Source organism: Anguilla rostrata, chromosome 17 (genome assembly GCF_018555375.3).
Source record: "Anguilla rostrata isolate EN2019 chromosome 17, ASM1855537v3, whole genome shotgun sequence".
Lineage (NCBI taxonomy): Eukaryota > Metazoa > Chordata > Actinopteri > Anguilliformes > Anguillidae > Anguilla > Anguilla rostrata.
Genome location: NC_057949.1, coordinates 19,369,433 through 19,383,181, shown reverse-complemented (window position 1 = coordinate 19,383,181; position 13,749 = coordinate 19,369,433). Strand labels below are relative to the sequence as shown.

At 42.5% G+C, this 13,749-nt stretch overlaps 1 protein-coding gene across 5 annotated transcripts; it reads left to right on the top strand.

The window, feature by feature from the left end:
* The first annotated feature begins 18 nt into the window (after positions 1–18).
* Positions 19–13,749, top strand: LOC135243899 (proline-rich protein 36-like). Of its 5 annotated transcripts, none has more exons than XM_064316024.1 (13): positions 19–140; positions 3,198–3,311; positions 3,535–3,690; positions 4,536–4,745; positions 5,212–5,367; positions 5,702–5,869; positions 5,966–6,187; positions 6,838–6,993; positions 9,620–10,195; positions 11,098–11,247; positions 11,385–11,424; positions 11,909–11,960; positions 12,266–13,749. In XM_064316024.1, exons 3-13 carry the CDS (start codon positions 3,544–3,546, stop codon positions 13,029–13,031), a joined length of 2,643 nt encoding a protein of 880 aa, XP_064172094.1. In that variant the 5' UTR covers positions 19–140; positions 3,198–3,311; positions 3,535–3,543; the 3' UTR covers positions 13,032–13,749. The 5 variants fall into 5 exon arrangements, with proteins under 5 accessions (XP_064172094.1, XP_064172095.1, XP_064172093.1 ...); XM_064316023.1 differs by lacking the exon at positions 19–140 and adding an exon at positions 1,890–2,225; XM_064316025.1 differs by lacking the exons at positions 19–140; positions 4,536–4,745; positions 5,212–5,367; positions 5,702–5,869 and adding an exon at positions 1,880–2,225.

Sequence of the window (13,749 nt, the reverse complement as noted above, 5' to 3'; positions counted from 1 at the left end):
GTCAATCAACAAGTAACGCACTGTGTCACGGGGAGGTCACGAGGCTTGGACAGTTTGGTGCATCCTTAATTTGTTTGCACCGGTTTGGCTTTGGAGGAAATGTTTTCAGATAAACATATGAAAACTCCTGCTACTTGTATGTAAGTTTAATACAGTGACTTTGTCCCACAAACACGTTAACCGGCCCCACCCTTGTGACTGCAGAAATATTTTGGTGAATCTCTATGTTATTGAAATACTTTGGAATGGTCATCAAATGAACAACTGTGCAAACAAAGCTTTTTGTTCCATTACAAAAAGCAGGTGATGTATTTGTGGTTATGTTTTTCCAGAAATAGCTTGTTTTGGAAATGACATCTTGCAATATAAACAAATATGCCCTTCAGGAATGTATTTTCCTTCTGTAAGATGCATACTTGGTCGAACCTGTACAATGAAGGATCAGGGAAATGGCATCTGCATTAGCAGTTCTGGAGTGTTCCATAGTGCTCTGTAGGTTCTACTACTGCGGTCTGTGTGAAGGGCAAGTGATCTGGGAAACAATGTGGCACGTTCAAACGCAGCATTTCAGAATTAGTTTCTTTAACTGAGCACATGTGTACTGAAGTATATCTAGGGGTGGAAAGTGTATTGTAAGGGTTAGGGACATGGGCTTGTGACTTTTGTGTTTGATTCCAAAGTGGGGTGATGCAGTTTTACCCTTGAATAAGGTACTTTACCTGAATTGCTTCAGTAAATGTTTGGCTGTAGAAATGGATTGTATGTGAAAGAATGTAAGTTGTGCAAGTCCCTCTGGGTAAAAGTAAACATTTGTGGTCATTTAAACATCCTTTGAGCTTATTTTATATTGACATATTTTGCAAGCCACCAGCCAATAAATTTGTGAAGAGCTAGATGAAGATATGTAACAGCTCTGAGCTGTATTCTGCACGACTGCAACCATGCAGCTCTGATCTGTACACAACACTAATGCAGTCATGCAGCTCTAATCTGTAGACAGCGCTAATGCGGCCATGCAGCTCTGATCTGTACACAACACTAATGCAGTCATGCAGCTCTGATCTGTACACAACACTAATGCAGCATGCAGCTTTGATCTGTGCACAACACTAATGCAGCCATGCAGCTCTGATCTGTACACAACACTAATGCGGCCTTGCAGCTCTGATCTGTACACAACACTAATGCAGCCATGCAGCTCTGATCTGTGCACAACACTAATACAGCCATGCAGCTCTGATCTGTGCACAACACTAATGCAGCCATACAGCTCTGATCTGTACACAACACTAATGCGGCCATGCAGCTCTGATCTGTGCACAGCACGAATGCGGCCTTGCAGCTCTTATCTGTACACAACACTAATGCAGCCTTGCAGCTCTGATCTGTACACAACACTAATGCGGCCTTGCAGCTCTGATCTGTACACAACACTAATGCAGCATGCAGCTCTGATCTGTCCACAACACTAATGCGGCCTTGCAGCTCTGATCTGTACAAAACACTAATGCAGCATGCAGCTCTGATCTGTACACAACACTAATGCAGCCATACAGCTCTGATCTGTGCACAACTCTAATGCAGCCATGCAGCTCTGATCTGTACACAGCACTAATGCAAAATGCAGCTCCGATCTGTACACAGCACTAATGCAGCCATGCTGCTCTGATCTGTGCACAGCACTAATGCAGCCATGCAGCTCTGATCTGTGCACAACACTAATGCAGCTATGATCTGTACACAGCACTAATGCAGCCATGCAGCTCTGATCTGTGCACAACACTAATGCAGCTCTGATCTGTACACAGCACTAATGCAGCATGCAGCTCTGAACTGTATACAGAACTTGTGCAGGCATGCAGTGTGTCTGGTCGGTTCCCGCAAATATCAATGCATGGCGCCCTATACAAGAAGAACAAGGAAATTCCTTTCAAGTCACAAAGCCAAGAGCCGTGCCTTCATGTTGCAAGGCAACATGAAGAGACACACCCCTGTCGTCCTTCAGGTCTTTTGACTTGCTGTATATTAGCGATAGACAGAGAGAGAAGCCCAAGGGTGAGGGTGCAGGAAGCGGGGCATAGCATCGCCCCTCTGGCCCGCAGTACAGTTGGGCGCAAGACCATGTGAAACACAGGAATTAAAGGGAACAGAAGCTGAGAAGTCCAGCGTAACACAGGACAGACCGCGAGACTGGACTTAGGTGAAACCGTGTAAACATGACCGAGGTAAATGAGATTTCTTATGAGACATGTCTGTTAGAAAAAAAACGCATTTCATCGGGACAAAATAGAGAGAAGGATTAAAATGTTTTTTTTGTTTTTGTTTTTGTGCTGCTTTTTTGTCAAATCTTCATGGTTGAAATAAATGTTTATTTCTGAAGTAAAAAAAAAAAAAAACTAATGGAGGAGAAGAGAGGGGAAAGTAAACATTAGCTTTGTGATACTTTTGTGAATTATTTTTACCTTATTTAGAAAGTTGTTCAATCCTCAAGTGCTGTGACCACCACTGCACACTCCCTTGACATCCAAAAAAAAACAAAAACTGGTTCTACCAGCAAGAATGAAGCTATGTTAAAATTACTGACAAACATGAATTTAAAAGGGCAGATAACTGCTGTCAACACTCTAATTCACAAAACACCAAGGTCATATCTGTTCACAGTGCAATGAGGAAATGTCTGTTATGATCCACAAAATAAGGTATTAAGAAGTAAGTAATCACATATGAATACTATAAATGCTGAAATGAGATTACTAAAAATGCTTAATCCTAAATTCAGTTCAAACCTTCTTCTAAATCAACAGTCTATACCAAAGTGCAACTTATCAGAGAAAGTCATGAGGAGGTGGGACATGGAATTATGAAAAATGAAATCTGTATTTTTATAAGCCTCTTAACTGTGACAAGTGCATTTTGATTTAAATACTTAAATCACAGCATAACTGGTGCATTACGACCAGTCTGATATGACCAGCTTTTATTGGATGAGGTTCATCTCATGGAATATTTTATTCAGAAAGTTTAGGAAAGGCAGAACACATTAGCTCACACAAAGCATTTACAACATAAGAATCAAGTGTATGTACCAGTACCAGTAGGCTTGAATGATGCTGCCAGAATGATGATGCTTCATGAACTTTAAGTGCACACCGACAGTGTCCTACCTGACTCTGCTGTCCAATCCCCTTTCAATATAGCCACCCACCCCACTCCCCGGGGCCACATTAAATGGTGCGATCAAGAGGAATTTAGAAATAAGTGGCCGGGGTCCTCCCATAGACAGCGACACAGAAAGAGAAAATGAAACTAAGGTAAGACTTCGTTCTATATGATGACAATTGTATGCCTTTGTCTATTGGCTAGCCTAGCCTTATATGACCAAAATATATATTTTAATTAATTTTGCTACATTTAAGAAAAATAAAATTCCATTTAACCACTTAACCTCTACTTCCTTTTGACATGGCCGCTGTGCTCGTACAAGCCGTCACCAATTTCAGAATTTTTTTTTTAACCCTTTTTTCGTGACCTCAGATTAGCCACATGGAGCGAAGTGCATCTTTGCACATGCGTGAGACCCTGCGACCAGTACCACTGCCCAGGTCCAAAACCCACATTGAACCTGTTTCCAAGGAACCTGGACGGTTCCAGAGATGTCAGGACCAACAGAAAGCAACACAGGGAGTAAAGGTAGCAGTCCTGTTATTGACTGTCACTCTCAGTTAAAAACACCCACAGAACTGGCTCTCTAATCATTCCCTGCGTCTAACTGGCTGAATAATCCCTTGCATTCCCTAGCCACATTTATTCCCCACGTCCTCACTCCAAAATGGATGTTTTCAGTTCTCAGTTGACCTGCCTGGTTCAAAAAAAAATAAAAAAGAATCAATGATCAAGAATACTGGAATGTGATGAGGAAGCAGGAAGACACCCATAGGAGTACAGACGGGCAGAAGGGCAAGTGATTCAGATGGAAAAGTAATACAGGCAGAATTCTGTATTAGCAGGACAGGACAGCGGTGCTGACGCCAACCGACTACAATGAAAGGTGCAATGGAACATTAGCACCAGCGCTCACTCTAAGTAAAGTAAAAATAGTAAAAATACTTTAGATAAAAATAAAGTTACAAAAACCAGTGATGTTCAGCCATGCTACCTAACTGCCATCAGAATACTCATCACGTGTATGTAGGCCTACTCTATGTATGTATGTATGTATGTATGTATGTATGCAATAGGGGAACGTAAGATTTGAAATGGGATGATTGAGAACAGGGGCAGTAGAATCAGTCTGAAGGTGACTACAGAAACCCTGTTTTTGTGGAGTCATGGTACACTCCTCAGCCGTGCTGCGGGTGTTTGTGGGTCTCTTATAAAATTATGGCTTTTTTACGGCCCATAGATGTTTGAAGAAGAGGAAGATGGGGGAAGATGTAGTCTATTACTCCCGAGCCAGAGTTTTCCACAGCCGCCGAACTCCCATTCCCATTTGTGGGTCTCTAATAAAATCTATGCTTTTTTGTGACACCCCATAGATGCTTGAAGAAGATGAGGAAAAAGAGCCCTGCAGCCCATTGCTCCCGAGCCAGAGTTTGCCACAGCCACCGAGCCCCCATTCCTCAGCCTCGGCCTTACCCCTGCCCCCTCCCCCTCCCCCTCCCCTTCCCCCTCCCAATTCTGTGTCTGAGGATGGACAGATCCCACTCTACCTGGAAATACTGCCGGAGGAGACAAGACCCACTGAGGTGAGATGCTAACACTGCAAGAGATTGATGAAAGAACAGACATTATGATACAACACTAGGTGATGTGTCCAGTTCAAAATATTGTTCTAGGAAAGTATCTTCAGTTTTTCCTTTGTTATTATACACATATGTTGTATTATTATACTTCTGAAATTTATGATTACACGCATGCAATTTATTATTATACACATGTCATTTATTATTACATAATTTATTTATAAGTATACATGCATTGTTTTCTCATACACATACTATAGTTTATAATTATGCATAGAAAATATTTAATTAGCTTACCTTATATTGCAGCTATATTATTATGAAATGTTTTTGCTAATTTTTCTTTTTTTCAAATAGAATTTAGAAACTATCACTTAACCTCTGCTTTCTTCTGACATGGTCTCTCCTTGATCATACAAGAGCTCACCATTTCCATAACATTGTTTTTACCCTGTTTCCATGACCTCAGGTTAGCAACTTGGAGCGAAGTACGTCTTTGCTCTTGCTCAAACCCAAGCAACTAACTCCAGTGCACAGATCCAAGTCCGACTCTGAACCTGTTTTCCGGAAACTTGCGTCGTTCTTTACTAGTCGAGACCAACAGAAAGCAAACCGGGGAGCCAAGGTATCAGTTTTGTTATTGTCTCTCTTTGTCAGTTAAAAACACCCACAAAACTGGCTCTCTAATCATTCCCTGCATCTGACTGGCTCAATAATCCCTTGCATTCCCTAGCCACATTGATTGCCCTGGTCATCATTTATTTCATCTTTATTTAACCAGTTTTCCTTCTTGCTTAAATAAAGATAATAATCTCTATTATTATCACATTCACTCTCTGGGATGTCATCGTAACTGCATGTTTACAGCTCAGGTTTGCTGTGATTTATTGCTGCTTATTGTTGCTCATGTCAAGTTTATCGATGTGCTTTCTGTGTTCCTCTTACCACTGCGATGGCAGAAACCTTTGGATAATTGCACTCGGAGCTCACGCCCCGAACGGCCACCACCTCCCAACTTCAGCAAGAGCTGTGGAGGTCATAAAGCGCTCCTCCCAGTACAGATGTCCACCGGGGCGGCCTTGAATGGTAGGGACACGCAGGATGGAGGCAGTGAAAGCAGGCTGAAGGTGACTACAGAAACCCCCTTTTTGTGGACTTGTGTTACACGCCTCAGTATTTGTGGGTCTCTAATAAAATCTATGCTTTTTTGTGACACCCCGTAGATGCTCGAAGAAGATGAGGAAAAAGAGCCCTGCAGCCCATCGCTCCCGAGCCAGAGTTTGCCACAGCCGCCGAGCCCCCATTCCTCAGCCTCGGCCTTACCCCTGCCCCCTCCCCCTCCCCCTCCCTCTCCCCCTCCCCTTCCCCCTCCCAATTCTGTGTCTGAGGATGGACAGATCCCACTCTACCTGGAAATTCTGCCGGAGGAGACAAGACCCCCTGAGGTGAGATGCTAACACTACAACAGATCAGTGAAATGACAGATATTATGTTGTGGCACTAGGTGATGTCTCCAGCTTCTCCATCATTATACACATGCAATGTATTAATATACACATGTAATTTATAATTTTATACATGTCATTTATTATTGTACACGTGCAATTCATCATTACACACATACATTTCATTACCTTATGCACTATATGACCAAAAGTATCTGGGCACCCCTTTTGGGGCTGCTTTTTTTGGATGGGCTGGGCCTCTTAGTTCCTGTGAAGGCAAGATGTCAGGTATCCACATACAGTACTTTTGGCCATATAGTGTATATGTAATTTATTATTATACACATGCAATTTATTAATACATACATCCAATGTATTATTATACTCATGTAATGCATTGTATACACATGCAGTTTATTATTATAGATAGGAAATGTATTATTGGCTGGCCTTATATGGCCCAGATATTGTAGGTCCATAAGTATTATAAGGTTGTATTAATTTTCCTACATTCTATTTATTTTTAATTTTCTAAATTAAATTTAAAAAGTACCACTTCACCTCTGCTTCCTTCTGACATCCCCCTCCATGGGCATAGAAGCGAGAACAATTTCCAGAATATTCTTTTGACCCTTTTTCCGTGACCTCAGGTTAGCCACCTAGAGCGAAGTACATCTTTGCTCACGCGCAGACCTGAGCCACCAACACCAGTGCACAGATCCAAGTCCCACTCCGAACTCCTTTTCCGGAAACTAGCGTTGCTCCAGATCAGTCAGGACCAACAGAAGGCAGACCAGGGAGCAAAGGTAGCAGTCCTGTTATTGACTCTCACTCTCAGTTAAAACACATACAAAACTGGCTCTCTAATGATTCCCTGCAGCTGACTGGATGAATAATCCTGTAATCTGTAGCCACATTGATTCCCTGTGTCATCCCTACAAAACAGAAGTGAGTTCTCAGTTGACGTACCTGGTTAAATAAATGTTAAATCAATAAATAAATAAAATTAAGGTTAGCTGGTGCTCTAATTTAGGTGGTCTAGCAAGGCATGAGACAGGGTAACAACACTGCTGTGAACTGAAACAACATTACATTTAATTATGTTGATAAATCAAGAATACTGGAACATGTTAAAGAAATGGGTGGGGGTGGGGGGAGGCACCCACAGAACCACAAAGAAGCAGAAGTGTTTCATGTAGAACAATTCTGCAATCAATTCTGAGATTGCAATTGTGGTTGGAATGAAAACCAGCGTATATAGGGGCCACTTGGACCAGGTTTGGAAATCACTGCTCTAAAACAATAAAAATGGTCTTGAAAAAAATGTTTTTTTAAAAAGCTGTGACTTTCAGCCATGCTACTTATCTGCCTTCAGAATACTCAGCAGGTGTGTATGAAATAGGGGAAAATAAGATTTGACATGCCATAATCCAGTGCCTATTGCCCCTACTTACCTGTAATAAATTATTACTTCCTTATGCAAATGAACAAAACAACAAAACATTCATATGATTCATATGTTTTTGGAATGAGGAAATGACCTTTAAGATATGAAACAGTGTAGCAGGATGGTAGCATAGCATAATAATTGTTTGGGAACAATACCTGCACCACCAGTGTTCTGGGTTTGTTTCCTTATTGGGGTGCTGCTTTTAGCAAATTAAGATGAGCTGCTTCAGTAGAAATCTCCAGCTGAATGAATTGATTGTATTGTGTGGTGGTGAATATAAACGGCACGATTTCCTCTGGGTGAGAACATCTGTTAAAGGTAAAATGAAGCCAAGAAGCATCCAGTCAGGATGGAGGTACTGCATAGTGTGTACTGTAATCTCTATTATCATCGCATTAACTCTGTGGGATGTCATGGTAACACCCGAAACACCATATTTGCAGTTCAGGTTGACTGTGATTTTTTGTTGCTTATTGCATCTGTCAAGTTTATCGTTGTGCTTTCTGTGTTCCTCATACCACTGTGATGGCAGAAACCTTTGGATACTTGCCATCGGAGCTCACGCCCCGAACGGCCACCACCTCCTAACTTCAGCAAGAGCCGTGGAGGTCATAAAGGTGGCCGTGACACGCAGGATGGAGGCAGTCTGAAGGTGACTACAGAAACCCCTTTTTTTGTGGATTCGTGGTACACCCCTCAGCCCTGCTGCGGGTGTTTGTAGTTCTCTAATAAAATGTTCGCTTTTTTACGGCCCATAGATGTTTGAAGAAGATGAAGATGATGAAAAAGAGCCCTGCAGCCCATTGCTCCCGAGCCAGAGTTTGCCACCGCCGCCGAGCCCCCATTCCTCAGCCTCGGCCTTACCCCTGCCCCCTCCCCCTCCCCCTCCCCTTCCCCCTCCCAATTCTGTGTCTGAGGATGGACAGATCCCACTCTACCTGGAAATACTGCCGGAGGAGACAAGACCCACTGAGGTGAGATGCTAACTCTGCAAGAGATTGACGGTTGGACAGACAATATGATATAGCACTAGGTGATGTGTCCAGTTCAAAAAAATATTCAGGGAAAATGTCTCTTCATCATTATACAGATGCAATTTATTATTATACACATGGATTGTATTACGATACACAAGCAAAGTATTATATGCATACTATTTATTATTATGGTCATTAAATGTATTATTGCCTGGGCTTTTATGACCCAAATATCGTTGCTGCATTATTATTATATATTTTTATTAATTTTCTTAAATGTTTTAAAATTAAATTCAGAAGGTCCTCCTTAACCTCTGCTTCTTTTTGACATGGCCTCTCCTTAGTCATACAAGAGCTCACCATTACATAACACTCTTTTGACCCTGTTTCCGTGACCTCAGGTTAGCCACCTGGAGCGAAGCACATCTTTGCTCACGCTCAAATCTGAGCCACCAACGCCAGTGCACAGATCCAAGTCCCACTCCGAACTCCTTTTCCGGAAACCAGCGTGGCTCCGGATCGGTCGGGACCAACAGAAAGCAAACCAGGGAGCAAAGGTAGCAGTCCTGTTATTGACTCTCACTCTCAGTTAAAACCCTCGCAAAACTCACAGAACTGGCTCTCTAATAATTCCCTGTGTCTGGCTGGCTGAATAATCCCTTGCATTCCCTAGCCACATTGATTCCCCAGGTCATCCCTGCAAAGGAGAAGTTCTCAGTTGTCCTTCCTGCTTAAATAAAGATTAAATAAATGAACAAAATAAGATTAGCTGATGCTCTGATCCACATGGTCTAGCAATACATGAAACAAGGTAACATCACCTCTGTGAATGGAATCAACATTACATCACTTTTATTATCATTATCACATTGACCATGCTACAGTAATACCAAAACACCATATTTGCAGTGTATGTTTATTGTGATTTAATGTTGTATATTATTGCTCCCATTGAGTTTGAGGTTTGAAGTACTTTCTGTGTTCCTCTTACCACTGCGATGGCAGAAACCTTTGGATACTTGCCATCGGAGCTCACGCCCTGAACGGCCACCACCTCCTAACTTCAGCAAGAGCCGTGGAGGTCATAAAGCGCTCCTCCCAGTACAGATGTCCACCTGGGGACCCTCCAATAGCTGTGACACCCAGTACAAGGACAGTAAAACCCCTCCAGCTGGCTTTGACACTGAGTACGAGGACAGCAAAACCCCTCCAGCTGGCTTTGACACTGAGTGTGAGGACAGAATAGACCCTCCAGGTTCCAGTGACACTCAATACGATGATAAAACTTATCCAGTTGTATGTGACACTCAGTACAAGGACAGCAAAACCCCTCCAGTTGCCAGTGACACTCAGTATGGGTACAGTGAAACCTCTCTAGGTTCCTGTGACACTCTGTACACGGACATAATAACCCCTCCAGGAGCCAGCGACACTGGGTACGAGGACAGAAAAACCCCTCCAGGGGCCAGCGACACTGGGTACGAGGACAGAAAAACCCCTCCATTTGCCAGTGACGCTCAGTACAAGGACATTGAAACCTCTCCAGGTGCCTGTGACACTCAGTACAAGGGCAGCCTGAAGGTAACTACAGAAATCCCTTTCTTGTGGATTCATGGCACATGCAATTTATTATTAAACCATGCAATGTATTTTATATGGATTGCGTGCAATGTATTTTATGCATAATTTAATCACAAAAGCAAAATAATTGTCCTTCTCACTAACAGCAGTTATTTTTACTGTCTGCACTAAATGATGTAGCCTATGATGGAAAATGCTGCTGTACTTTAGGTTATCTGACATACCAACATGACATGTGGACTTAATTTGTTCTTTCAGCATTCCAGGTAGATCAGTAATCTAAACCCAAAACCCAAAAACAAACATTACGCCTACTGTCAGCAGCATAATTCTGCAGTCCTAACTATGGTGCCATTTTCTATAGCACTCTGGTTCCTTCATTACAGACCCTGTGCAGTCACTCACCTTTCTTGTAATTAAAGTGTTCATTAAGTCACAAAGTGAAGGTAGATGCATTTACTTTTTTCAAATTTATGAATGGTAAAGTAACCAAAATAATAACATTTCATTTTGAGGTGAAGTATGTCATTGGAGGTGTGGCATTGCTTGTCTGTGGTGCATAAATATTCACTTCAAATTTAGTTCTAATTGGCAGCCCGCAAAAACATTCACACCATTAATTGGTTGACATGTAAATGTGTGAATTGAGCAAGAAAATGGTGTTTGAAAGATTAATACCATTCCTGTAATGTGCAGTTGCTTTCAGTATAAAAAAAATTGCCTGTAACATCTCAACAGTATAAAATAGGCATGATATCAGTGTTTGTTTTCCTGTTCTAATGTATGTATAATATAACTATTAGAAGTTATGACTTTGATTTCACATGTTCTTTAACTGTATACAAAAAAATAAAATAAAATCTGAAGTTGAATTTGGATAAATATATGTTGTCGTATCGTAGGCAATCAGGAGCAAGGCGGTCCATGATTTTTTCTCCAAAAGACCACTGCCACCAATCCCCCAATCAAAGTCACAGTCAGAGCCATTGTACGAGGAACTGGGCTGGTGCTCATGCGTTAAAAACGAGGATTCGGAGGAACGCAAGCCTGAGGTGAGATGAGGGGCATCTTCATAAGGATGTAGACTGAAAATTTGCATGGTTCCCTCATCATATCCTCTCATTAGAAAAACAAGTTTTAAAAGGGTGATGTTTTTCTGCTAACCATCGTGCCACTGTTTCTGCTTTAGGACATCGAGGTACTGATGGCCTGGTGGCGCACCATAGAAGGTGAGTTACTTCACCGCATTATCATTCTGCTGATAAGTCTGTAGGGACCATAGAGCGTATCGTAGAGTTCAGTGGTAGGAACCATCGAGTGAAATCTGCCCCTCCCCTTGCCTGGGTGTCCCTGAATGATGCCCTTTGGGATTGAAAATGGCAGTGGGACGTGTTTGACTGTCTTACTTAAAAGGCATCATTTCAGGACCGTTTCCTTGACAGGTGCGAGGTTACACAAAATGTAATTGGTCATTTTCTTCATACGTGATGCACTACATTGGATACACACAGTGTAATGGATTCTATCTGTTAGGCACAGAGCTGTAATTACCAAAACGGTGGAATTTCAAAAATGGCGTCATTCGGACCAATTGACTCCTCATTGGATAAAACGCTATCACATATTGCATTCTGGTAATGACACTGGTATGGGCAGTTTGGTGTCTCATAAATCCCTCATGCCTGCCTCTGTCTTGCTGTAATCCTGTTTCAGAGTGGGATAACATGCCACTGGATTATGAACTCAAGGAAGAGGAGGAAATCAGGTAAGAGCTGAGTGACAGCCAAGCTGAAGATCCAAGCACGAGTTAAGACTCTATGGTAACAAAGTATACCACACAGCCTGTCATTTCAGTACATTTACCACTCTCGACTGGGTAAGCATTTCTTAGTTTTGCATGTAAAGATGGGAGAAAGGAAGATGAATGTGATGTATTGGATTTGACGCAACCAGTTCTGTCTGCCATGTCAAATTTTAGTGGCCCAAAGGTGGGAGTTGACTTGAGTTTTAAGGTGAAATGACGTTGCACCTATGTGCTCTGTGTTCTTATGTACTGAACTGTGTTTCCAGGGTATTCACTCTCACAGCCTACAGGATCAAGATGGGACTTCGTCTCTTCAACTGCCTTTTGTCCAAGAACAGTGAGAGTCTGCAGAACCGCATAACTGAGCTGTACACAACTGCGGACAACTTGGACAAAGCGCGCAAGAGGGCCAAAATTGCCACCATGACTGGGGGCACAACGGGGACAGTAGGAGGGGTAGCGGTCGTAGCAGGCCTAGTCCTCGCCCCCCTGACCTTGGGCGCCTCTCTGGTGGTGTCGGCAGTAGGGGTGGGTGTGGCGACGGCTGGTGGGTTGACGGGAGCCTCAGCAGCCCTCACCAACAAAGTCAACAGCAACCTGGACAGGAAGAGGGTGGAGAAGATTGTGCTGGACTACTGGGACGAGGTTTCGGACATTGAGAGGTGCCTCCATTTTGTGTGCCTGGGGATGGGATGGCTGGGACAGCAGGACGCCTCCAGGCTGAGGGTCGCTGACGAGGAGACAGTGGCCGTGGCAAGGCTGGCGGAGGTTGCTAGGGGCAACAGCAGCTCCATCCAAACCGCCTGTCAGTCCTTAGAAATCCTGCAGAAGTTCTCCCTGGACATGGACGACTTCTTCACCAATGGGGAGAGCCAGAAGGTGAAGAAGGGCACAGAGACCAAATTCGCCGACAAGATCCGCAGTCTTGCCCAACAACTGCAGGATGGGCTGGACAGTTTGATGACAATCCGGGAGAACCTCACCTTGGCAGCCAGCACAATTGGAGTGTATGAGGAGCCCAGATACTGCTGAGTGTGACCCTGTGCAATTTCAATAATAAATTGTAAAATCACTTTTTTTTCCCCACAACCAAAACAAATTCAATTAGTGTACTATTTCTGTGACTAGATAGATATTCAACCACTGATATTGAAAGAACAAGAGTGTATTTGAATGGTTATGCTTCCTCACAACCTATTTCAACATAATTTCTCAGTAGCACTTACCACTGAATAAAGCAACCTAATAGAGGTATATAAAATATTGCCTCACCATTGCTCAAAGGTGGTGTGGTTTTATTATTTCTTTCCAAAAACCACCAGAGGACAGTCTTGTGCAAAGCATGGCTTGTTTTACACAGAGTGTAAGTACATGTCTATAGTTTTACACCTTCCTGGTTATGCTCCTGTACAAAGATACATACTAAACAGTTTTGTATTGAAGACATTATACAACACCGTTCTCCCTCACCAGTTTTGGTAACATTCTGTGTCTTTTAAATTGGTTACTCAGCAAATCTCGTCATTAAAACGGCTTTCTGTATATATGTAGTGTAGGCACATGTATAGGATCAACTTTCCTCATCCTTTTCTTTTCAATACAGCTGTAGATATTTTTTATTGTAGCCTACGTGTTTTTATGTTGTCTGTTCAGAATGGAAAAAAAAAATTCATGTAGGCTACTCGTTACATATGTTGTTCTTTATTCCTTTCTGACGATAAGAATAAAAATGTTATTTTTAAAAATAAAA